The following is a 26,338-nucleotide window of genomic DNA, read 5'->3' as shown; positions in this document are numbered from 1 at the left end:
ACGGTACTACTGTAATACTAATACTTGTATACGTAGTATATTATTATTAGTCTGTGCTAATACTACGAAAATAAATACTTATAAACTCAAGGAGATAGACATAATTTTATTTGACACCAACAAGAAGTACAGTCAAGAAGGCGCGGTCACAGGAAAATAATAGACAAAACAAAAATTATAACTATTAAACATAGTATCACGCACGTATTCCTGGCACACATTCCTCGTACACATCCCTCACAATTATTCAACATTGTCAATGATACTTAAATACGCAGAAACTTAAAATGATAAGGTTCCTTAAAAGAATTCGTGAGTATGGTGATCTTTTGCGGCGGAGGTCCCGTCCACTCCACGCTCATTCTCCGTATCATTTTTTCTATTAGAATCTCGATCTCCAACTCAGCTATTCTTCTCCCAATACACGAACGCACCCCAAAGCCGAAGGGCTGAGTGACCATGGGATGAGTGTTGCCGTGATATAAGGGGTCCGACTTTTCGACCAACCATCGCTCTGGTATGAATTCTGTGGCTTTTGGGTAATGTTTCTCAAGTTTGCTCAAAAACTCATTCGGGGATAGGATATCAATCTGAAAACCGACAAGTGTTTGGTTAAAATACTCTAGTATACATATTGATAAACGAGCAAACAATATTATTAATGAGCTGCACTTAATTTCCTTTGAGGGAATTCAATGCTGTAACTTTCCTAACAGAACTTATGTGACACACAATTAGTTTTCGAATTAAAAGAAATTACCCCTGTAGGAACATAGTAGTCAGAAACGATATGTTCCTTGGTAGTTCTCCGTATATTGACAGATACGACAGGTTGTAGTCTCAGTGACTCTTTGATACATGCTTTTAAATATCTTCTACTATGCGTCGATGAATAGATTTCTTCGCGAAGTTTCTTCTGGACGTCAGGGTTACTTGCCAAATGATACAACAGAGCGGTGACACCGAAAGCCACCTTAAAAGTCAAATATTTCTTAATTACGAATCAACATTGCTTCAAACCACAGATATTTAAAATATCTAAATCTTAATTTTAGTTGTTTTTTGTCAGAAATTAGTAAAAAATCACGTACAGAATCTATTCCTGCTATTAACATTTCGCTGCCCATCATGATAGCAACTTTCTCATCGATGGCTAGCAACTTTTCAATGATGCTTTTGTCCTCATCTGGAATATCATGGCCTCGTTCATTAATCTGCCTTTGAGCCTCCTTTATGAATAAGGCACTTGTCCTTAAATAAAATTAAAACTTATAATAATAATTCATGATAATAATTCTCAAATGTTTAAATAATGGAAAAGACGTACTTCCACTGCCGTTCATAAGTGTCCATAAGTTTATAAAATGTCGGTGTCCGTATATATTGCCAAGGATTTGGTTTGAACTCTAACTCCCAACCGTATTTTACAATTTCTTTCGCACAAGTGATCAATGCTAAAGCTGGATCATCTTCCGTCAAGTTGTCCCGTAGGCTACCTATTCGACTTCCTAAGCTCACGAAAGCTATTGATTCCAAGGAGCATCTTGTTAAATCGTCATGGAATTTCGCATTCAATATTTCACTGTTGTCAGCATTTTTAAGTAATCTGTAAATTCACAAACGTTACAAATTGTATCTATAGTTATCATACATATCTATGCGAGTATATGGTCCTTATAGTTATACATTTTCAACATTTAAGCATTTTGAATAGTTTCTAAGACATTACCTGGAAATAAAGTCATCTGCTATACCATTCAGCGCTGGTGCGTAAAGTTTTACCAGTTTCGGTTTTAAAAATATCGGATTGACTTTACTTCTAAAATCGCGCCATTGTGAACCTTCACTGAAATACAAGAAATATAGGTATTGTGAATCAATCATCAACTAAAATGTGTTTGTCTTTGAATAAAATATGTAGGTATTTAAACCACCGTCGTGGGTGGCTCTAGGTAATTTTCAAAATAAAACATACGGTATGTTCACAACCAGAGCTATAAAATGGCATGCGTTTTTCCTTTTTACTCAGTTATGCCTTTTTTAAGTGGGGAAATCTTGCATAGATGCCCACGGCCCCCGGAGAAGGAGCCAGCGTGGGTTATGTCGGATTCTTACCGACTGAAACCCCACTGTGTTCCGTTGGGCCGCTTAAATACCTGCAGACAAAACGCACTTGCATTTCTTCAGAAATGTTCTCTTCAAACTTACGCACTAGTGAGTCCTTGCACTCCGCCAAATCTCGACTTTTTCAACACTGTTCTATAGTATACCAATGTCTGGAAACCCGGGCGAGATGGATTGACATCCTCTGCTCTGTACACCTGAAAAGCATATATCATTATTTAGTACATTGTTGCAATTTTTTTCATGCCAAAATGCTGGTGTCATGTATACATTTTAATAAATTAAGATTAAGTTATGTGGTTCCTTTATCCTTGTCCTAGGTTGTTAAATAGGACAAATTGAGTAGTCAACTTTTTACACGCAAGTAAAATATCTTTTTTTATTTTTTCTAGCACATACCTGATCATAGTGGTCCGGCTCATACAATATTAACATATTTGCCCTTCCAAACATACCGTCCAGTTTCACAATAGGGCCAAATTTGTGTAGAACTTTGCACAAATCATATAGCGTTTTTTGTGGTCCCACGGTACCTATCACATAAAAAATATACTACAATATTCGAAACTCTACTAGTAGCCAAATTAATGGTATCTTATTAAGTTATTACTAACCAATAACAGGAAGAAAGTGTCGCAACGGTCCTACAAATGGAAGAGACGATAATCCAGGAATTTCCTCAAAAGGTTTTAGCGATTGAGAAGAAGGATTTAATGTGGTGTTATGGCGTACATTTTTGCTGCAAGGAGAAAATATGTCAAGATATCATTGGAAAAAAATATTTTCTAATGTAAAAAATGTGTTGCTAAGCGAAAAACTCGACACTGGCCAGACTTATTCGGCGCAAAAGGGCGCAAAGAAGATTCTTATGAAGAGAAAACAATAAGGGGAAATAGGGCAAAACAACGACTGCTGGGGCAGCTAGTTATAAATATTAACAGCATAATATTTTATCTAAAACATTTAATCCGGACCCATATGGTAATGTAAAAATAATATAAGATAACGTACCACTTAGTTATAGTATGAGGTATGCAATAAGGTATGATTATATTTCGATTTAATTTCCGTATAATAGACATGTTAAAATAACTGCTCCTGATTGAATACTGAGTCATATTTTTTATAATTAGTTTACCAATGTGCCTACTAGTGACTCAAAATACTTTCGACCTTGAAAATTTTTTGAAAGATATCTCTATCTAAGATGTATTTAAAGTTAGTTATTGCTGAAGCTCTATCTTATATATGCATGTATTTATTTTCAATTTATTTACGAAATATTCCGTCGAATCATACTCAAATCAACCATACATCCATAACTTACACTAGAAACCTACCTATTAGGTACATAATATTATGCTTCCCCTAAAGTTCCCATTCCTGTCATAAATAAACCATAAACCGGTGAAAAATTGAAGAATGACTTCAATATGTTATAATGTAGTATAGCGTCCGGCAAACTTCTTGGCCAAAAAGGAGCGTGATGGGAGAAGTTTGCGCATCAAGTTTTAGTACCTTTTTATATGCGCAAGCTTTTCCACCACGCTACTTTTTGGCCAAGAAGTTTGCCGGGCGCTATACCTAAGAGCTTGGTGGCGTTGTACAGACTACAGTAGGTACGTCAGTTTGCACCATGCTGATAGCAAAGGTTGTCTATCAGCCTCCTATCACATATTATAGCTATAGCTTGATAAACTATTGATATTAAATCATAGGAATTTAAAGCTTTTATCCTGCACATTTGCGCTTGCGACTTAAGTTTATTGCTTGGTGTTGTAATTTAATGGGGGTGAAATGTCGACATTCAAAGTTTTTACGATACCTAAAGATTTCTTTTTCTTAATACCAAAGGAAAAAAAAGCGATCAGAAGACATAACCGCTTATGTTGCATTTTTGCTGTATCACAAGGTAATCAAAAGCTATTAAATTATTCCCACGTATACCTACATGCAGCCCTTTCCGTTGACGATCATTTCTTCTTTCTTAAATATTGCTGCGCCTGCAAGGCTTTAAAATAATTTTGTTTTATGAAAATGTGATTAACTTGCCACCTTTTCCCCACCTTTCATGTGCCATAATCCTATCCTACTCATATTATCAATACGAAAGTTTGTTGAGTATGTTTGTTACTCTTTCACGCAACTACTACAGAACCGATTACAATGAAATTTAGCACACATATAGACGGTAACTTGGATTATCACCTAAGATATCCCGGAAATCCCACGGGAACGGGAACTATGCGGGATTTTCTTTGAAAATGCGGGAAAGCTAGTACACGTATAGCATAATTTACAATTTACATCATGATTGATGAAAATTTAAGAAAAAATTATTAATGAAGCTGGTGTAAATAAGCCATAAGCCACCTTAATTATATATTTTTTTGTCATCATGACATAATACATAATATAATTTGCTTGTAAATATTTTTTTATCAGTCACGTTGTCTTAGTCATGATGAGTTTCATGTTTTATTAATACAAAAAAAACCGTTGACGATAATAGTTCCTTAAATAGATTGCAATCGTTTTTTCCTCGTTGGATAATATAAATAAACACTAAACACAAACATTATATTTTTGTCTACAAAATCAAACTATATACGTAAATTATTTTTTGTGTTTTTTTGAGCTCAATAGCTAAGCACAATAAAAATTACGACATAGGACAATTCCTATGCAACCTAAATCTGAAATTTCATTTGTATGAAACCTTTATTACCTTTTAACCTTTGTTTTTGAGTTAGTTACGATTTGCGAATTTTTTAATATCGGAAAATTACTATGCATAAGTAGAAAGTTACTCCATCTTTTTTTAGGTACGCATATTTATTGTTTATTGTACCTCCCCTACCTCAATATTCTTTCCTAAACGGTTTCTGGGTCTACCGTCTACATTACTCACTCTACGCTATTTTTTAACACATACAGGTGATTTGTGAAGCTAATAAAAGCGTGTTAAAAACGTAATCTGACAGAATTAATATTATCCTGCTAAGACTAAGACCAACTGTAAATTATTTTATAATTCTAAACAGATCTATTGTATTAAACCTTATCTACTAGGTATATAAAAAAAAGCGGGCCTTCCTTCCTGACGCTATAACTCCAGAATGCACGAACCGATTTCCACGGTTTTGCATTCGTTGGAAAGGTCTCGGGCTACGTGAGGTTTATAGCAAAGAAAAGGTGTCTCTGGTGGCGAAGCGGAGTTCGCGCGGTTTGCTAGTTTAATATTGTATAGCTTAGTATAGATTGATATTTCTCATTCTCAATTCTCAATGTCTCATTATTATTAATTAATAATAATTGTGCATCATGTCATTGCCATAAACCATAATATATTTTCTAGGACCAATCTAGGACAAATTTGGTAATAATTATAATTATGTGGTAATACGGTGGTAATTATCTTGACATCCTACTTATTATTATAAGTGCGAAGTTTTTTTTCTCAGAAACTAAACGCCTAGGCGATTTATACCATTACAAAAAGTTAGATAAGTGGTCAATCAATAATTTTCTGTCTTGAGAAAAAAATCAGCTCGATAGACCGATATTGAATCCTATAGGTACACATATGAAACTTAAATTTGGGGCTAGTGGTTGCCGTGCTGCGAGGTACGCACCAAAGCGAGAACCAATACCAAGAACGAAAGAGTTTAGTTGTGTATTATTGTAAAACAGCGTTTAGCTACTATTATGTATTCTGTGCCAATACATTAACCTTACATTAACTCTCTTTGAATTTATTTCACACGCAGATTTATAATCGACGCCAACAATGTTACAAGCACAGAGCAAGTAATATAGTAAGAGACGGCACTCAGTACTTCGATTTCGAGCTCACGCACACATATGCATGTATTACTTAGGTCAAATCTTATATACCAACCTATGAAAAGTTTACGTCAAATATGACCCACATTGCTGCCAACATTTAAAAAGTAGACGTTGCTAGTGATGTCTCTTTATGAGTGCTAGTATCGATAAAACTTCATATCGATATCGATAAAATTATCGATGCTGGGTAACAACACTACTAATTCTCATCCATATATTCAAATTTATAGGAAATTACAAATAAAACAACAATGTAGATCAATAAGTTTATTATAATATTAATTATATAATAACATTTTTATATAATATTAAACTCACTATTATCAGCAAAAATGGATAATTCCATTTGAATTTTACTGAATATCTTTATTTAGGCATGTAGGACTTAATTCGGCTTAAATATTATGTGAATACAACTAGATTCACATTTTATACTTTTCCTTGAAATATTTTGCGGGATTTCTATCGTTCTAAATTTCGATACCAATATATCGTTGCCGTTCGGATCGCCATATTGGAATTGTATATGAAGAAGCCGTTGTTTTCTTTGGACATAATAATATTATCTCCTCCAATTGATTCTACAGCCAGAACATGACGTGTTAGAGACGTTTTCTCATAAATTGTTATGTAATTATTATGTTTTATCTTCCTTATAGAACAGTAATTGGGTACATATTGCAAATATTTAGTCACAAATCACAATTATTATTACACAGAAAGATTTTAACATTATTTACACAATATAACACTTTTTCTTCTTTTTTCACTTTTGGCAGAAATATTACAAATTAAAAAATGTACTGTACATTAACTGAGTAGGTAAATAACAAAATTTACGATATACGAAGAACAAACTTTGTTTATCATCCACCAAAACAATAAAATAAAACGCCATTTTGAATTCAAATTTCAAACAACAAATCCACATCAAGACGTTGTCTATGCTTAAGTCTTAACCATTGACAAGAAATTGAAGAAAGAAAGAAATAATTTATTAATGTACTACCTTAAAATTAAAATGTACAAAAATAAGGTTTAAAAAAAAGAAGAAATAATAATAAATAATTAAAACTAAAATATTAAATCTTTTATTATATGATTACATCGGAGAGGCCAACATTAGAAATATTTTTATTTTTTCTAAATGTTGGCAAGCCAGACTTGACCTTAGGTCTTGGAAAAGTACAAAATAATTTGAACTCTATATCAATTGAATGAAGTTTAAAATTGCTTGATAATGGAAGCCTAAGCAAAACGATGTTCTAAGTGTCGACCCACTGGTTACAAGAGTAAAAATTGATTCCATAGAATGTTGACATAAGTCAGAAATTTGACAGTTGACATTGACAGTTCAAACGAGGGTAATGGTAGTTGGTTGACACAAAAATACTTTTTATAAATATTTGGAAACAAAGCTGTTTTTATTGCAATTGGATAACACATTTCTCTAAAATGAATATGTAACATGTGCAAAAATGTGTGGAATATAAGACATTACTTCCAATAATCATATTTATACGCATAAAATATAACATCATATCTCTTTCTTTGTCGCGAATACTTTTCTCATAAATATCGATCGATTACGAAAGAGTTTAGTTGTGTATTATTGTAAAACAACAGTATATATACAAATGAGGGTTGTTATGAAAGGATTCATTACAGTTATGTTTTAAGTTATCGATATAACGCTGACTTAACAAAATAGAGGAATGCCTAGTAAAATAACAATCAGCATAAATAAACACACTACACGATCGACTATTTTTGAAATGTATCCGTATTTAAAATTGGCTGAATCTTAATAATGAAATAGTTATACCTAGTGTCCTGTGTGATTGCACTGCAAATTTCGTCCATGTATTGTTGCTCATTCCTGTAAGTATATCTATTTATTACTTTTGTTTGAATATATTACATGATTTTGTTGGTTCAATGTAAGTGCCTCAACAGTTTCACTTAGATATCCTAAAATTATAATAAGTACAACATAAAGAATAACCAGAATACTCTTGATTAAAATTAATTTGATTTCTAAGCTTCTTTTCCTCAAAACAAATAAAATTCAACACCATGTGGCACACCCTGCTAATTTATTGATAAGTATATTATTTGCTTTTTGCATTATTATATTAATTCATTTATATATAAGGTCCTAATATGAAAACATCGAAGTTACATGCTCTTTATGTATTTGGTAGTATAATTATGTAGTTTATTGATTCAATTGAGGCAATGAAATAAATCATGGACAATGTGCTACAATTGATGACTCAGATGTTTAAAGCTTTATACACACATTTTGTGCCTAAATCATCAAGACGACGCGGTTGGCGCAGTGGTAAAGTAACTGCCTACTGAGCCGACGGTCCCGGGTTCGATCCCCGGTCAGGGCAAATATTTGTATGATGAACTCAATTATTTGTTCTTGGGTCTGGGTGTTATTATCTATATATATGTATTTATTAAATATTATATTTATCGTCGCCTAGTACCCACAACACAAGCCTTAATTGAGCTTACTGTAGGACTAGGTCGATTTGTGTAATAATGTCCTATAATATTTATTTATTTATTTATTTATTTATTTATTTAACTAAATAACATGGTTGAAATTTTCATCAAATCCATTGATAAATTCAATATTTAATATATTAAATTTAGCACAAATTTCTATTATCAATGATAAATTAAAATGTACTTTTAATCTCTTTTTTTAAGTAATAGAAAAATAAATTTAGCAAATGTATATTTCTATTAGTTGATTTATATTTTGAATAGCATAGAAGTTATTTAACATATATTACAAAATAACCTTTATAGTAGGGATGTAACGATACCGATACCGATACCGATATATCGGCAAGCCGATATATCGGTATCGCCGATAATAAATCAACCGATACCGATATTTTTTTTATTAAATTATTTCTTTTCTTTTATGTTTTTGCATTGTATTCATTCATATTGTTTTATTTCTGTTTCTGTAATAGTGTTAAGGAAGAGCGGAACCTCCTGACACAAGCATTTTTGCTTACTAGGAGTGTTCCAATCACAAATTTGTTTATGTAAAGGAAAGAAATAAATAATTTTGAATTTTTTTAATTTTTAACGTGATAACGTTTTTAAAATCGTTTTAGTCGGGTGACATGTTCATAAACTTGTGTCACACCAAAACCTCACGAGCGCGATCGCAGGTATAACGAGAGAGAGACGGACCGATCTCCCGTTTCATCTCGAGCGCTGCCACTGCATTATGTTATCACGTAAACATCTCGATCGTAAACCTACTTTACAAACAACCAATTTTTTTGATATCAAATAATTCAAAAATCCGCGCCCAATGAACGATGCGGGAGGCCGCCCGCGCGTGCGCACTTTGTTTTCTGAAAAAACTCTACCAATACTGCCGTCCTTTAACTAAAAAGCCGTTAACCCTCAAATGGTCAATTTTCAGTTTTAAATGTAGGGTGATAGAGTTCAGAATTCTCTATCTTTCTGTCTAAGAATCATTTCTCTAGCATTAATAGTTATAAATATATGAAAATATTGTAAGCCGTTAAGTAACACAATTTTCAGCGATTCCATAACTTGAAAGCGTCTAACCAACACTTCTTCGCTAAATTTCCTTTAAAGTACCTTAACCACCAGATTTAATAATTATTTTTTAGCTTTTTACTTGACTAAAAGTACGTTATCAGATTATACTTGACTATAGGGACGCAAAAGTACTATAACTGCTTAATGATATGCTTTCATATAACGATTCCAATGGAAATCCTTACCTTATTTGCAGTTACTCGCCCTTAACGCTTTTTTAGTTAAGTAATTTTATTTAGGAAAAATTCTAATAACACTTTTTTGCTTAGCTACAAAGCAGCTAACCCTCATTTTTTAGCTAAAGGGCAGTTATCCGATTCTGGTGATGCATCAGTTTTGGGGATGAGAGTGATGATGAAATAATGTCGCTCCCAAGCAGAGTACCGATTGTTTTTGATTTTCTTTTACAAGACGTATTGTTTCTGATCAGGTTTACTAAGTTTTAAACAATCTAGCAGCTTAATTACGGAAAATATAACAAGTCAAAGTTACGAAAATTTGGTAGGTAATGGTTACGACAGTGCGAACTTTCAATCGTACTTCTCTGTTTAGACTCTGATTTGTCTCTGTAACCGAGAAAGAGAAGAAAGACAGTCTGTACTATTTAATTTTTAAAACTATTTATTAATTATGTAATTTACCCCTTGGGTGGAATTAGTAATCGACTGTCAAGCAATGTACTAGAGATGGTGATACAAAAATTGTTAGGAGTACACTACCTTTTACCCGCTGACGGGGAGTCCATTTTGCAACTATTGCTATTTTTTCTTATCTTTATATGTATTAGATTATTAAGATTTGTATTTTTTACATTGTAGCAAATAAAAAGTTTTCTACCTCCTGCTATTTTCCACATATTCTGGTATATTATATTTTCTGAATGTGGATGAAAGAGTCTTCTAATCATTTGATAAGCGGTTCTACATTATTTATTAAGAGCATCCCACATGTAAGAGCTTGAAGCCCTATTGAAACCAGGGTGTATTTTTTCAAAAACCTTGTGCACAAGTCTTAATTTTTTTTCAGGAAACGATTTATGTTTACATTGTTTGTGGTTCTATATGTACTTACATATCCGTGACTCGTATGATGGCTTCGCAGAAGAATATTTATAAAATAACGTTAAAATTGCAATTCTAAATGAATATACGGTTCCAAAAAAGAAAAGCGAGAAGATTTATCTCAATCTTAACCCCTTAATGAGCCACTGTAATGAAATAAACGTGAACATGACGAGAAATAAAGGTTAATTTTATCGAAAACTTAAAAGAGTCATTTTATCGAAAACTTAAAAGATACCGATATTTTTTTTATTAAATTATTTCTTTTCTTTTATGTTTTTGCATTGTATTCATTCATATTGTTTTATTTCTGTTTCTGTAATAGTGTTAAGGAAGAGCGGAACCTCCTGACACAAGCATTTTTGCTTACTAGGAGTGTTCCAATCACAAATTTGTTTATGTAAAGGAAAGAAATAAATAATTTTGAATTTTTTTAATTTTTAACGTGATAACGTTTTTAAAATCGTTTTAGTCGGGTGACATGTTCATAAACTTGTGTCACACCAAAACCTCACGAGCGCGATCGCAGGTATAACGAGAGAGAGACGGACCGATCTCCCGTTTCATCTCGAGCGCTGCCACTGCATTATGTTATCACGTAAACATCTCGATCGTAAACCTACTTTACAAACAACCAATTTTTTTGATATCAAATAATTCAAAAATCCGCGCCCAATGAACGATGCGGGAGGCCGCCCGCGCGTGCGCACTTTGTTTTCTGAAAAAACTCTACCAATACTGCCGTCCTTTAACTAAAAAGCCGTTAACCCTCAAATGGTCAATTTTCAGTTTTAAATGTAGGGTGATAGAGTTCAGAATTCTCTATCTTTCTGTCTAAGAATCATTTCTCTAGCATTAATAGTTATAAATATATGAAAATATTGTAAGCCGTTAAGTAACACAATTTTCAGCGATTCCATAACTTGAAAGCGTCTAACCAACACTTCTTCGCTAAATTTCCTTTAAAGTACCTTAACCACCAGATTTAATAATTATTTTTTAGCTTTTTACTTGACTAAAAGTACGTTATCAGATTATACTTGACTATAGGGACGCAAAAGTACTATAACTGCTTAATGATATGCTTTCATATAACGATTCCAATGGAAATCCTTACCTTATTTGCAGTTACTCGCCCTTAACGCTTTTTTAGTTAAGTAATTTTATTTAGGAAAAATTCTAATAACACTTTTTTGCTTAGCTACAAAGCAGCTAACCCTCATTTTTTAGCTAAAGGGCAGTTATCCGATTCTGGTGATGCATCAGTTTTGGGGATGAGAGTGATGATGAAATAATGTCGCTCCCAAGCAGAGTACCGATTGTTTTTGATTTTCTTTTACAAGACGTATTGTTTCTGATCAGGTTTACTAAGTTTTAAACAATCTAGCAGCTTAATTACGGAAAATATAACAAGTCAAAGTTACGAAAATTTGGTAGGTAATGGTTACGACAGTGCGAACTTTCAATCGTACTTCTCTGTTTAGACTCTGATTTGTCTCTGTAACCGAGAAAGAGAAGAAAGACAGTCTGTACTATTTAATTTTTAAAACTATTTATTAATTATGTAATTTACCCCTTGGGTGGAATTAGTAATCGACTGTCAAGCAATGTACTAGAGATGGTGATACAAAAATTGTTAGGAGTACACTACCTTTTACCCGCTGACGGGGAGTCCATTTTGCAACTATTGCTATTTTTTCTTATCTTTATATGTATTAGATTATTAAGATTTGTATTTTTTACATTGTAGCAAATAAAAAGTTTTCTACCTCCTGCTATTTTCCACATATTCTGGTATATTATATTTTCTGAATGTGGATGAAAGAGTCTTCTAATCATTTGATAAGCGGTTCTACATTATTTATTAAGAGCATCCCACATGTAAGAGCTTGAAGCCCTATTGAAACCAGGGTGTATTTTTTCAAAAACCTTGTGCACAAGTCTTAATTTTTTTTCAGGAAACGATTTATGTTTACATTGTTTGTGGTTCTATATGTACTTACATATCCGTGACTCGTATGATGGCTTCGCAGAAGAATATTTATAAAATAACGTTAAAATTGCAATTCTAAATGAATATACGGTTCCAAAAAAGAAAAGCGAGAAGATTTATCTCAATCTTAACCCCTTAATGAGCCACTGTAATGAAATAAACGTGAACATGACGAGAAATAAAGGTTAATTTTATCGAAAACTTAAAAGAGTCATTTAGTAAAAGAGTTTAAAATACTTGTTACTCACAATAAGACGCTAAAACCATTAATTTAGATAGTGTTTAAATCCTTAATCATCATCAGCCCATATATGTTCCCACTGCTGGGATACGGGCCTCCTATGAGGGTACAGGCGGCAGGCCATAATCCACCACGCTGGCCAAGTGCGGGTTGGCGGATGACACACATCGTCGAACTTTTGATTCTTCGACATGTCGGTTTCCTCACGATGTTCACGATGTTCCTCACATGCGCAGATAAATTGAAAAATCGTTTTATTTCCTGCGCGCTCGCCCGGTCTCGAACCCCGGACTTATCGATTCGAAGTTTTGGTTTAAATCCTTAATACTTAAACCTAAAAGCTTTTGATCCTTTTCCTTTCTATTGGTTGACCTAGAGGATGTAATTCCCGAGAGCAAAGCCTCAGACAGCAGCAAATTTTTAACATTAGTAAGATTAAAATTTAGTACAACTATATAGAATCATAGTACAAAAGCATCCAAAAACCCTTAAACGCTGATTAAAAAGTTTTTGAAATTTAAATTAAAACGAAAGTCATAGCTTAAAAGTAGTTATAGTGGCTTAACGACGTTTTAGGTAAGCATTTTATTACTAAATAAAAAAAAAAATCACAAAATGAATATAAAAATACTAAATTACTTAGCTAAAAAGTCGCTATGGTATGTGAACGGCCGTCTTGTCCAGTAAATAGTTAAAATTTTCAGATTATATGCTGAACTAAACGGGAAAAAGTGAATTTAAAAATAAATTATAACAGTTTCTGGGTAAAAACTAATATTTATATATAATTAAATGTCGATCGACGTATCTCACAATAATTATTGTAAGTGTCATAATTTTTAAGAAATAACGATTTCCGTGTTTTTTGCCATTTACTCGAAACTCACTTCGTGGGCTTAACGGCTTTCTAGTTAAAGGACGGCAGAATAGTAAACTTTTATTAGGTACTGATTGTATGTGTATTACTTAAAGTTTAACTGACTTCGTAAAATAATAATACTAAAATAAATGGTTTTGTTGTTTTTTATTTGGCATTTTTATTTAAAAGAATACGATTAACAGTTGTCTCTGTTAAATGTTGGTAACTTTTTATGCATAATTCACTATTTATTTTTCTACCAAGCCATCGATATCGGTATCGGTATCGGTATCGCCGATACATTACTACAAATATCGGTATCGGTATCGTATCGGCAAAATCATGTATCGTTACATCCCTACTTTATAGTTTATATGTACCTATATTTACAATGATATAAAATCTTGTAGGAAATCTTTCCTAATTTACTACCAACTACTATTTACCCAAACCAATATCTACTATACTATATTAATTATTAAGTATCAGAATATTTCCTCCAATACTCAGTCAAGCCCATAAACATAAAATACCACAAAATGAATCATTTCCTTTGTTGCTATAATGGTCACTATTTTCCTCTTGCTTATAGTTCATACAATTAAATACCTATTGCTAATATCATTTAATTGTTACACTGAAATAGCTTTTAACTTGCCTTCCACTGATCTGGAATTATTGTATATATTATATTGATTACATAAGTGTATCAGGTTGGTTGCTATTGAAGTAATAAATAATGGAGAAATCGTTAAATATCTGGTATTTATTTATGGAACCTATCATATATATACTTTTTCATAATAATATGTTCATTGTTAAAGTAAATTCTAGATTTATGGTTAAAATTGAATATGGAAATAGATTTATTTAAAAAATCGACATTATTATTATAAAATGGATTATAAAATAAGTTTCATTATTACACAGTCTCGCATTTGTATCCTATAGTAATTGCATGTGATTGATTTATATAAAATACAAAACAGTAATGAATCATACAATAATTATTAATTATCTATCACATACATTTTATAGTGATATCTGTTATAATTAAATATTTCCTAGCCTTGAAAAGTAAATACATATTATTTATTACATGCCAGGATACTACATCTTGTTTTATTTTTAGTAGTTCGTAAACAATAACTAGATATATTTATGTGTGCAAAACAATATACTAGAGCCAGCTGTAATCAATATTAATATTTAAATAAATAAATAGTATAAGACAGACATGCAATATAAAATTAAACACAAGCTTACATTCTTTATTATCATTAATAGGAAGCAATCAAATGATTTTTGCTTATTGAAATATTATTTATAGAGAATAAGAAGCCAAATAAATCTTTTAATAAGTGGAAGTCAAGTCAACTTGCGATCCAACTAAGAATAGAATTGCCATATTGCCACATTGTGACATAATAGTTCTCATTTGATCGAATGAATAAGCTAAGTAATTTTATGTTAGAGTGTGTTAGAGTCAGGCAAAATAAAATAAACCATATTTCGAATGCAAAAAGGATTCTATAGTAAATTTATCAAACAATATTTCACACATAAAAGCCTCATTCATTGACCATCCTATTCTTATTTGGACCGCATAATAATGTTTCACTACAACAGTTCACGGCTGGGAGTCGGCATGGCGAGCATGAGCTCCACGCTCGTCGAGACGGTCTCCATCAACTATGAGGACTTTAACGAGAGCTTCCTCACCTGCGGCACCTGTCTGTGTTAGTACACCTCATTTTATATGCATGTTTCACTGCACTGTAGTTATGGTGTAACCACAGATTAATAATAGAGATGTGCATAGAAAATACAGATTCTTGTGGTAATAATAAGTTATTATTATTAATATAATTATTAAATTTACCTCTATTGGTCTCATGTGGACACACTATTTAAGCAAGATATTATGATTTATGTATAAAATATTTCAAATTTTAAATTCCTAATGATACTTTAAAATTATTTATTATAATTAATAATTCTTGTAGAATTTGAAATATTACATGTACCTAGGTTAAAATATTACAATTGGTAGGTTAAAATTTTATGCAAGTGCTAGTTTCGTTGTGACACATTTTATTTTTATGTCTACCCTCATTCTTCAAAAAATATTTTCTTACAATCAAGCATTTCACATCATTAAACTGTTATTGAAAATAGATTTTAGAGTGATATAATAAAATTAAAATCAACACTGTATTAACTAGTTTTCGTATCGATTACAGGTACATACGACGGAGGTGAACATACCCCGAAGCTCCTCCCGTGCTCCCACACCGTGTGCTTACATTGCCTCACTCGCATAGCCGCTTCTCAAACCAGGGACTCCGGTAGCTTTCGTTGTCCAATCTGTCGCGAACTCATCACCATACCACGGGGCGGGGTGCCAGCCTTACCTCCTTCGTTTCTCGTCAACCAGCTACTCGATTTAATGGCAAGGCAAAGACGCGAAGTCATACCCCAGTGCAGTTCCCACCCCGGCAGAGAGTTGTTATTCTGCGAGACGTGCGATTGCGTATTTTGCCGGCATTGCGCCGACGGACCCCACAGCGACACCCCATGCGATCACACCGTAGTGCCGTTCTCGATAGCTTTAAAGAGAATGTCCGAAATACTATTGTATAGAGCCAACGAGTGCCTCAGTAAGCTAGGAGCGGCGCGGGAGGCAGTAGCTAGTGAATTGCGACGGCTCGAAGCTGCGGCAACTGCAGCTGATGAGGCGATAGATAGACACTTTGCTGAATTGAGAAGCGCGTTAGATAAACGGCACAACGAATTGAAGTCTGCCGCAGCGGCCGCCGCTACGCATAAACGGAAACTTCTGGAAGAGCAGTTGAAACTGATTGACGCTGAGAAATCTAAAGTTAGTCAGTTTTATTTATTTGTACATATGCAGTAGCATGCAAATAGAAAAAAGAAAATCTTTAAACATGTGTTTGTGCTACCGTTACAGGTAGAAGCGGAATGTTCTGGCCTCCAGCAGCAAGTCGAAGTGCGTGAAGTCAGTAGTCGCGCCGCTGCGCTCGGTGCGAGACTGGGGGATGCTGCGGCGTTGGCAGAACCGAGGGAAAATGCCTTTCTGGCTGTGGACTTTGCACATAATGACGCGCAACAGAGGTTGTCCGAAGCTTTGGCTGAACTGGGCAGAGTTAGGACGAGTACCACGTTCCCCGGGTTGTGTACTTTGCAATTAGGTAAGAAATATATCTACATATTTAAAATTTATATACAAGTTATAGTGGGGGCTGTGACCACTATGACCCTGGTTCTACTTTTATGAAATGTTCAAAATCTTAAAGACATTAAAGAGTCTCTTCTCAGGGTTGGAAAAAAATTTAGTGTAACATTTTTTCGTTACGCGTGACATTTTTCCGTTACGCGCCATCTTTTTCTTATCCCTACCACGCGTGATTCGACGTATTTCTGTAAAGTTGCATATAGTAAATTATTTTTTGAAAAATAAGGTCATAAAGAAGTTTCACTTCTTACGTGTGTACACTTGTACACGCACACATTTTTTTTTGTATATCCAGAATCAGCATGCGTATGCGGTCTCGAAGTAGTGGTATCACTCCGCACAGTGGACTACCACGGCGAGGCTCGCAGTACGGGCGGGGACCCGGTGACCGCCGCCGCTACGTTGGACGACGCACCGCTCGCTTGTACTGTTACTGATACTGATACGGGGATTTATCGGTGAGTGCACACACACACATGTACATATACCCACATGTATACAAACGCATACACATACGTACTTACGTGTGTGTAAGTATGTATGCGTATGTACACGTGCGCTCGCATGCACACGTACGTACTTATAAACACGCATGCATATTAAGTGTCTGCGAGCATAAGTACACAGATTGGGAAATTTTTGCTTTATGACAAGCCATGACTTGATTTTCTCATTTATTTAGTTTAGTTTCTGAACGTTAATACTTATACCTATATGATATTATATATAAGCACAACACGTGAATTATAAAAGTACTTGCTTTTTGCCCGTAGTTTCAATTTCGCAGAACCAATTCATGATAATATACATATTATATTGCAGTATGCTCTTGCGTATACTTTCCGTTTCACAAGACTAATTAACTATATCGCTATATTGCAGTATAACAATGCGACCATGGAGCGCAGGCGCGATCAGCGTGCGTGTGCTCGTATTCGCACGTGCAGTGCGCGACTCACCGCTGCGGGCACACGTGTCGGCGCGAGCGGCGCCCGACCGCGTGTGGGGCGCGCGGGGCACCGGCAAGGAGCAGCTCAGCCAGCCGGTGGCGCTGGCCAGGTACACACGGGACAAGAAAATAACACTACAACTGGCCACTTATTACATGCACGATAAAAAAAATGAAATGATTCAATCCGTCGCGCTGGCCAGCTACACATATAGTGTGGTCAGAAAAAAAAGACGTGTGGCACTCGGGGACTGCCGCGTTAAAGCTATTGCATGCTATGCCTTCTTGCCACACCTCCGTGTCCGTCGGAGTGGGAAGCGTGAGGTTTTTTTAGTAAATTTCTCGATTCGGTCCGCACGCTCAAGACCCGCGATAGAATCTATGCAATAGCTTAAAACAAATGACAAAACTAGCCCGTGACGCGCGCTGGCCTGTATTATATGCACAATGAAGAAAAAAAAAGCTTTCTATTGGTTGGCCGTATGTCATGCTGGCAATGTATAAAACAAAAAAATAATAAGAAAAATTCTAGCCGATAAAAATTTCAGTACGCAACAAGCCTGTTGCTATTTTCTTACAATATTTTTTAATAAATTTAAATTACACAAAATGCTATGAAAATACAAATTCACAACATCAATTTCCTAACCTTTTAAATTTATTTGCGTTACCAGATGTCCAAAACGTCGCGAAATCTACGTGTTGGATGCTGGCAACTCGAGAGTGAAAGTGTTGGACGACGAAACATTTGCATTTAAAACTCATATCGTAAATGAAGGTAAGGTTCCATAAATAATTTAGTCTTTATTACTAAACAATATTATTTGTGAGGAATATAAGAAAATAAATTTTCTCAAATATCATTTTTTTTTACTTAAAAATATGTAATATAAATCTTTCTCTTCGATTTATAGCCAGTAAAGTGCTTATACTTTTACATTTTAATTTTACACTTTGTTGTTGACATTAAAACTTAAAATTAAAAGTAAAATTAAAGCTTTTGGTTGTAGAAAATAATTGAAATAAAATAAAACTATGTTGTCATTAGGTCTGGCCGGTCGCAGCTGTACGGGCATCGCGGTCACAGAAGAAGGCGTTGTTGCTGTTAATTGGCGGACCAGAACCGTTACTGAGGTAATTATTCTTATTCTTTTGTTTTTGTATTGAAACAATTCATAATTTGGTATGTATGGATGGTAGAAATATAAAAGATAAAAATAAGGATGATGGATGCCTGTTATCAAAAATATCTGACATTTAGAAAGAGAGTCAAGTTCTCAGTTCAATATCTTATCTCTCTAGACCGACTCGAAATAAATAATGAAACTAAACTTATTTGCTCCTTTTCAATCCGTTAACATAAACGACTCGGTCACAATTGACAGACTAGAGCCTTATTTATCTATTTACTATTACAAATATATATGAAAAACAAATGCAGCAAGTTTTGGCAATTTTTTACATTGATCTACTCAATGTTATAGTTAATAAAAGTTTGGCAATACTTTGTCCCATCATTTATATATTCCCCGCAGGTGAACAAAGATCGTAGATGGCTAAATTTATAATGTTTTGGCAATATTTTTTTCCTTTAATCTATTTATATATCTCCTCCCAGGTGAACATAGACGGCACAACACTACGCACCATAAAGTCCGACCGTCTCATAGAGCCGGTGTGTGTAGCGGCAGATGTAGAGTCGCGACGTATCGCCGTCGCCGATAATGGCGCTAGGTCTGTGTTCGTGTTCGACAGGCATGGGAATATTGAGCGGGAGGTCAGTAATATGATATCAATAGATGTTATTTTAGTGTAGCGGTGTGTAGGGAGATGAAATTAAAGATAGATAGATAAGATATTCCTCTAAGTTACACAAAAATATATATTACTTTAATTACTAACTACTAGACGTGGGTCGGTGGCGCGAGTTACGGGACAACTGGGGGCGACGCTATGTGACTGTGCGACGCGGCCGAAAATCCTGCGTTAGCACAGTACCTACATTATTTTGAGTGCAAAACTAGGCCCGGCCGTACACGGAATACTCGAGCAATTAACGGCTGAGCGACACACACGGACTGCTCGAGCAGTCGGTCGTTGACTGCTCGAGCTGTCGCTACAAACCGCGCAGTTGACGGCTTGAAGCGGTCGCGACTGCTCGAGCAGTCCGTGTACGGCGGTGAATGAATGTCTATAGTTCACCGTGCTGTCGCGGCTTGAAGCCGTCGGTCTCAACTGCTTGAAGCGGTCCGTGTACGGCCGCCCTAAAAAAAGCAGTACTAATTATAATAATTATTGCTTACCGTTATTGATACGGGGAACGAAAAATATTCTACCACCGAAATTCTGTCATACCACAGGGTATGTATGGTATCATTGATGTTCTTCTCTATTCACTATTCTTTATCATTTAAAACTACACAACGAATTTTCTATGCAGTTTTTTTTTAATAGAATGGTTCTCCAGGAAGACGGAACAGACAGGAACAAAGAGGAATAATTAATGAGCTAGTATTATGCGTTATGTTATGTATACATGCAGTACAAAAAAATCATTTGATTCCAGGTTGGCAGTGGAAATTTAGGTCTTGTAGGTGGTCTGGCTCTAACAGAAGACCTGATTATCATAGCAGACGTGGCCGTTAGAATCTATGATGCTGAGGGGAACTTGCAGACCATACTCGCGCCAGTGCCTAAAGGTATGTAAATCATACGAATACTAAAATTCTCTAATTTTTTATTAAAAATGTACCATTGAGTACTGGGTTAAGATATATTATATGAATTAAAAATACGGCATTGAATATTAAGTTAAAATATATCTTAATTGTGGTTAAGAATCTTTAAAATAGTCATTTTTATGGTAGTTTTTGAGTAAAATACCAAACGAAATCGAATCTTTCAGATCAATTAAATCAGGCATTTTGCAATAAAAACAACTAAATAGCATTAAATATATTTATTTTTCAATTCTCACAACCCAATAATTAACATAAGAGAGTACCAGATACCAATTCCCCTTAAAAATTTATATCAAAATGTCCCACAAATGTCTTCATTTTTTTCAGGTCGCGGAGGCTACGGAGGCATAGCCCTAGAGCAAACTCCCGACGGCCTGTACATAGTCTGTGCTCGTTCCATCAAAGGGAAGCCAGCTTTAGTGGTCTTGGAGCCCCAGGGCTCCGGTATTGTAGCGGCTTGTGAACTAGCGGACAAGAGGCCCCGTAGGGTTGCCGGGTTGACCCTTTTGCCCAATAAAAAGGCCCTTTTGGCAGATCTTGCTGGGGATTGTCTGCGGTTACATACGTATTGGTGAATGGTAAGTAGCTATTTCTTCATTGGTGAAGAGAATTTATTTGTCAAGGTGGTATGCATAAGATCTTCAAGTAATATAGCTGATTTATTTAGAAGGATCTTTGTTCCTTAGTCCGGGAACACATTTGAGGGACGAAAAGACCCTTATTTACGAATATTTGCGTAAGTATAAACTTAATCGGACAAGAAATGATTTAAAGCAAACGAAATCGTATTCAGTACTCATATTAACATGTACGATGAAGAATTTGCAAATACGACCAGTATCAGTATTGAAAATTTTCTATTCTTACATTGACAGTCATTAACAGCCAGTTTCAATACTTCTAGATATGTTCTGCTCAGCTAATAGATTAAAATAGCGACATATTATAATGTATATGAAAATATAATACAAACAACTTATATCTAAGCGATATTTTCGAACATACAGATCATTCGACTATTTTTTTTCAGATGGCCGCGAACGAATGGCAGAGCCGGGAAGGTGAATGGTGAACGAATTTCATGCTAGTCGAATATAACCGGGAATCGAATGTCGGCCATAATCTCGAGCTACCAAAGACGTGGCCACCACACGCAGTGCGAACGGGAATGAGATTCAGAACCGCATCGTTTTGAGTGCAGCAATTGTAGCACTCGAATTACGTATATACGAACAGAACGGTTGATGAGAGTATACAGACTTATCGCTGTTTGGCTATCTCATCCAGTCAAGTAAATGTTCTTTGCTATTAGAGTTAGCGATTTGTCACTAAAAACGACCTAATATTAAAATTTAAAAGGTTAAATGATGACTTCGTATTGTTATGAAAGTTTGGTTTGCTTAGAGTTTCTGAGTTAATAATAAGGAAAAGTTTGTTTTATAGAAAAAAAATTGTCTCATTCGCGTTCACACGAATTAGATGTAGTACTTACAGTATTTATTTCGCATTAAGTTTATGTAAGTTCTCAATTTTATGTCTAGTTAATTTTTCGACTGATTTTTCTGTTTTTTTTTTTTTGTAACGTGGCATGTTTTGTTTGGGTTATGTGTTTTAACTAGTCTGTTAAATCGTGAAGAATGGATAAGTGAAAGTTATTTTTATGATTTTAAAATAAAACGGTTTATCGGTTATAACGGTTTATAACGGTAAATCTTTTTAATAATTTAAATCTGATTTCGTCTTGAATCTTATTTGAATAAACATTTATCAAGTCAATCACTTTGTTACTTGCTAGGACCAAATTTCTGTTTTAGGGCGCACACACCGTATTAAATTATTAAAATATTATTGAATCTCGAAAAAACTAAATATCTTCATGAATAACTATTTATTTGAAAGTGTATGAAAACGCAACCATTTATAAAAATAAATTGCAGAGATAATGTCCTGATTCATGAAATTTGCCGCTCTGAAACAGAATTAGTATCCAAGCAAATTTGAGACTTAACACTTGCGGAATAAGATTCAAATGTACTTACGTGGAAATAAACACGTACACTTAAAAAAATATAAAAAAATTTGGTTCGGACGAGCCGTGGCAAGATCTGATATACGTGACAATATGAATGGTGTCTAACTTAAATAGATTAAGTTGCAATAGTTAATATAAAGTTTTTTTTTTTTACTTTTTTCAAATTTATTACGAGACTATGTTTTTTTGAAAGACTCGAATGTATGTTTATTAATTTCTGGCGTTTTGTGTAAATTCTTGTATATTTTTGTTTAGAATTATTTTTGTCCTCTTTATAAAACAATACTTACAATTTACATGTAAATGAGTAGATGAATTTTCGAAAAGAAATCGCATCGAAAACAAAATATCTCGAATATGTTATAGCCAAATCCCGAAACACAATGTCTTCGCGGAAGAACTGGTTTATCTTAGGTTTGGCAAAAACCATCGGGCAATCCTCGAAATACATTTGAATTTCACCCTTTGACCGAAGTCAGCAGCAGTTTCGGGCGTAGGCGAACGCAGCATCGGCATCGCACGCGCATAAAACACCTCAGCTAGACAACGATTTATTTTTTGGGCTTTAACAAAGTCATTATGCCAGTCCTGAGGTTTGACCAGTCCAACCTACGAGTGCCCGAGCTTCAGGGTTTGACTACAACAAATATACTACATTTTCTATTCAATTCCTCATTAATTGGTGTCATTAACTTACAACTACTAAATTAACTTAATCTGCTCAAGTTTTATTTTGAGCAGTATCATTTACAATCTTTTACATATCTTCAAGTTATCGCTTATATTAGTGATAAATTAGTGGCCATTTTGTATTTTTTTTTCAAAATTTATCGAGTTCTTGAATAGCATTTTGTATAAAATTAGTGCCATTAATATAAAAAAGTGCTTTATATAATATATGCTTTGTGTATTTTTTTACTTCGATCATTAATAACTACTAGATACAACTATCAGTGACAAAAAACGTCCTCACCAAATTCTACCCAGAGTAGAATTTTGGTGCTTTGTAAATCCGACTCTAATTCATTCAAATAAGGTTGAATTTATTTTGATGTATAAACATTGATTACTTTTGGTTCGTTGTATTTTACACCTAAAATTAATGTATAAGCTTGATTTTGCTTTAATTGTTCGTTCTTTCGAACAGAAATTACGTTTGAGGACAGTTTTAAGTTCATTTTGTATAGGATTGTGTATCTAATTGTTATTAGTGATAGAAGATTTTTTAAATATTAAAATTCGAGAAAATATTTGTGGGTATCTATAAAATCCATTCATATGTGACCATATGCTGTTAAAATTTTCTTAATATCAAATATCATATCACACGAAAAAGTTCCAATTTTCGTAGATAAATCTATATCATTTTAAAACACCTAATCATAATTTTGTTGAGGTGTACCGTGTATAGGAGGTGAAAGAAAATAATAATTTAGACCAGCCTAGATAAATGGGCTCAAAGATAGGTTCATAATTTTTTTGTAAAAATGTCACCAAATCTTTGATATCATTTTGGATTAAAACAGCGATTGATAAAAAGTAACTGGATTTATCATCACAAGATATCATTTTAATCCTTACCCTATGTCGAAATATTTATGAATGAAAAATATTGACGTACAATAAACAACTAGAATCACAAACGCCTATGAAAAGGTCGTCAAAATATTCGAGCGACGTTGGGTAAAACAGTCATTGAAATTAATACTTTAGTTCGTCGTAGTAATTTTCAAAGTCTATTGTACCACTCATAAAAAACATTCGTAGGAACAGCTGTTTTGCATCGGACAATTTTTGAGTGTGATTTCCAGTTGTTTATTGTACCTAAATGGTGAAAACATAATGAGAAGCAATTAGTATTCAACATTAACCGATCCATACACAACTATCATAGATTATATTATAATAAATTCGAGACCCCTCTAAAGTAAATATCCATCTAACTGATTTGATATAAATAGAAGAAAATGTAGTATCGAAAACTACATATAAACCTTGAATAGCGTAAACATAATATGAATATCTTGAATATCTGAAAAACTGTATATAAGGTAACCTGTAAAAAATATATCCTCCAATAGGAATCATTGAATTATCTTTTTATAAATTTTGATTTTATTATCCTAGTCTTACGAAGTCGGCGTGAGTTAATAAAACGGAATATTTAAAAAACTCAAAGTTTTTAGAATATTTTCTCATATTTCATAAACAAATATCAAAATCGGTATCATAGGAAACCGCATTTTTTAAATTACTCCGTAAATCGTAAAGTACTTGATTACAATTTATCCTACGGAAGTGTATCATGAAATGCTTTTTCAAGTCAATTTAAGATGTTTTACCATGCAAACCATCCCGCCTGTTCAACAATATGAAAATGTATGAAAATAATTTGTAATTTCAAGTCATGGTTATAAGTAATGCTTGATTCATCTCAGTATATCTTTGGCTATGAAAAAACGAGTGTTAAAACCAAAACATCATGCTTTATTTCAACCGCCTTCGTAAGACATTTATATCATAATATGACTTTAAAAATAAGTCTTGTAAAATGTAAAAGTTATTTATTTATAAGCTATCGCAAAAGAATCATGTTTGTTTTTGATCAAGATGTATATAAGTTATTTTTTTCGTGTATTCTTCAAAATGGATTCAAATTTACGAAACTTTCAATGTATATTTAACTACATTATAGCGAATCAACTTTATATCCAGTCAAAAAAATCAAATAAGTCATCTTAAATTCATATTAATGTAATGATTTGACTGAAACATAGCACTTCAACATTAATAAATTTGTCGACAAGCGCCTCAGACTTCTATCTCAATTCTATTATGTCTAAATAGTAGCAGATATAACTTATTTCAGATAATAAATACGAATTATTATATAGTACAAAAGTAACTAACTCCACTTGTGGTGAAATATGTTTTGTTCCTCGTACAGATAGATCTGAAGTTAAAACCCCGAAACATGAAACTGTTTAGATTCCTTATGTCCTTAAGTTAAATGTTTTGGGAGCAATTAATTTGAAGCACCTCTTAGCATAGTGTCCCTTCTATCGTAGTTACCTTACAGTTGTGTATCACCGATTGTTATTCCGCTATTTTTAATGTTCTGTGTTGTCTGTTGTCGTTTTCCCATAGTTATATATTTACCACTGTTTTAATCGTCACAAATCATCGACACTGCCTTTAGGATTTACGTGCATTTATATAAGCCACAAACACGGAGAATTTACTAAGAGTACAGTGTAGCGCATCGGAACGGCGATCGGTACAAACGTATTTGTGATCGAATCATTAAGTAGATATTGTTAAATAATAATTAATAAGAGAGGAACTCATCAGAAGTGGCGGTTTCATACTGCGTCCACACGAGAGATTGTATTTTGGCATGAGAATATTTTTGCATTGACAAAGCGATGGAATTGACTGTAAGCTCATGGATACATGTATTGTATAGTTAAAGTGTATTTAATGTTTATCAGAGCTGTGAAACTGTACTTAATCACAGAGTATCTCAATAATGTTGATTGTCACTATGCAAAATACAATAAAGTTCAATTTTACGCGATCTTGTGTTTTATTTTTTAATATCATCACTTACCTATTAGTTATTATGCGGAA

At 33.8% G+C, this 26,338-nt stretch overlaps 2 protein-coding genes across 3 annotated transcripts; one reads left to right on the top strand and one right to left on the bottom strand.

Annotated features, from left to right (window-relative positions):
- Positions 1 to 265: 265 nt before the first annotated feature.
- On the bottom strand, positions 266 to 4,203 carry LOC149483235 (cytochrome P450 CYP12A2-like). 2 transcript variants are annotated; one of them, XM_089702202.1, is made up of 9 exons: positions 3,136 to 4,203; positions 2,739 to 2,863; positions 2,524 to 2,657; positions 2,209 to 2,321; positions 1,730 to 1,846; positions 1,328 to 1,606; positions 1,092 to 1,251; positions 761 to 973; positions 266 to 590 (listed from the first exon to the last, which is right to left on the bottom strand). In XM_089702202.1, exons 1-9 carry the CDS (start codon positions 3,240 to 3,242, stop codon positions 267 to 269), a joined length of 1,572 nt encoding a protein of 523 aa, XP_089558328.1. In that variant the 5' UTR covers positions 3,243 to 4,203; the 3' UTR covers position 266. The 2 variants fall into 2 exon arrangements, with proteins under 2 accessions (XP_089558328.1, XP_089558329.1); XM_089702203.1 differs by having other exon boundaries at positions 4,076 to 4,201.
- Positions 4,204 to 7,330: 3,127 nt separating this feature from the next.
- On the top strand, positions 7,331 to 26,285 carry LOC149483234 (tripartite motif-containing protein 3-like). The gene is made up of 12 exons (XM_089702238.1): positions 7,331 to 7,854; positions 15,360 to 15,469; positions 15,974 to 16,611; positions 16,702 to 16,942; positions 17,282 to 17,444; positions 17,869 to 18,045; positions 18,610 to 18,713; positions 18,984 to 19,069; positions 19,554 to 19,712; positions 20,502 to 20,634; positions 21,004 to 21,254; positions 21,707 to 26,285. The coding sequence occupies exons 1-11, from the start codon at positions 7,835 to 7,837 to the stop codon at positions 21,249 to 21,251; spliced, it is 2,079 nt and encodes a 692-aa protein (XP_089558364.1). The 5' UTR covers positions 7,331 to 7,834; the 3' UTR covers positions 21,252 to 21,254; positions 21,707 to 26,285.
- The last annotated feature ends 53 nt before the right edge of the window (positions 26,286 to 26,338 follow it).

The sequence above is a fragment of the Colias philodice genome, chromosome 13, assembly GCF_061535455.1.
Source record: "Colias philodice isolate Cphi_HAF_F1 chromosome 13, ilColPhil1 Martin Lab GWU primary, whole genome shotgun sequence".
Lineage (NCBI taxonomy): Eukaryota > Metazoa > Arthropoda > Insecta > Lepidoptera > Pieridae > Colias > Colias philodice.
Note: the sequence above shows the minus strand (reverse complement) of the source record. Positions and strands in the feature narration are given on the sequence as shown.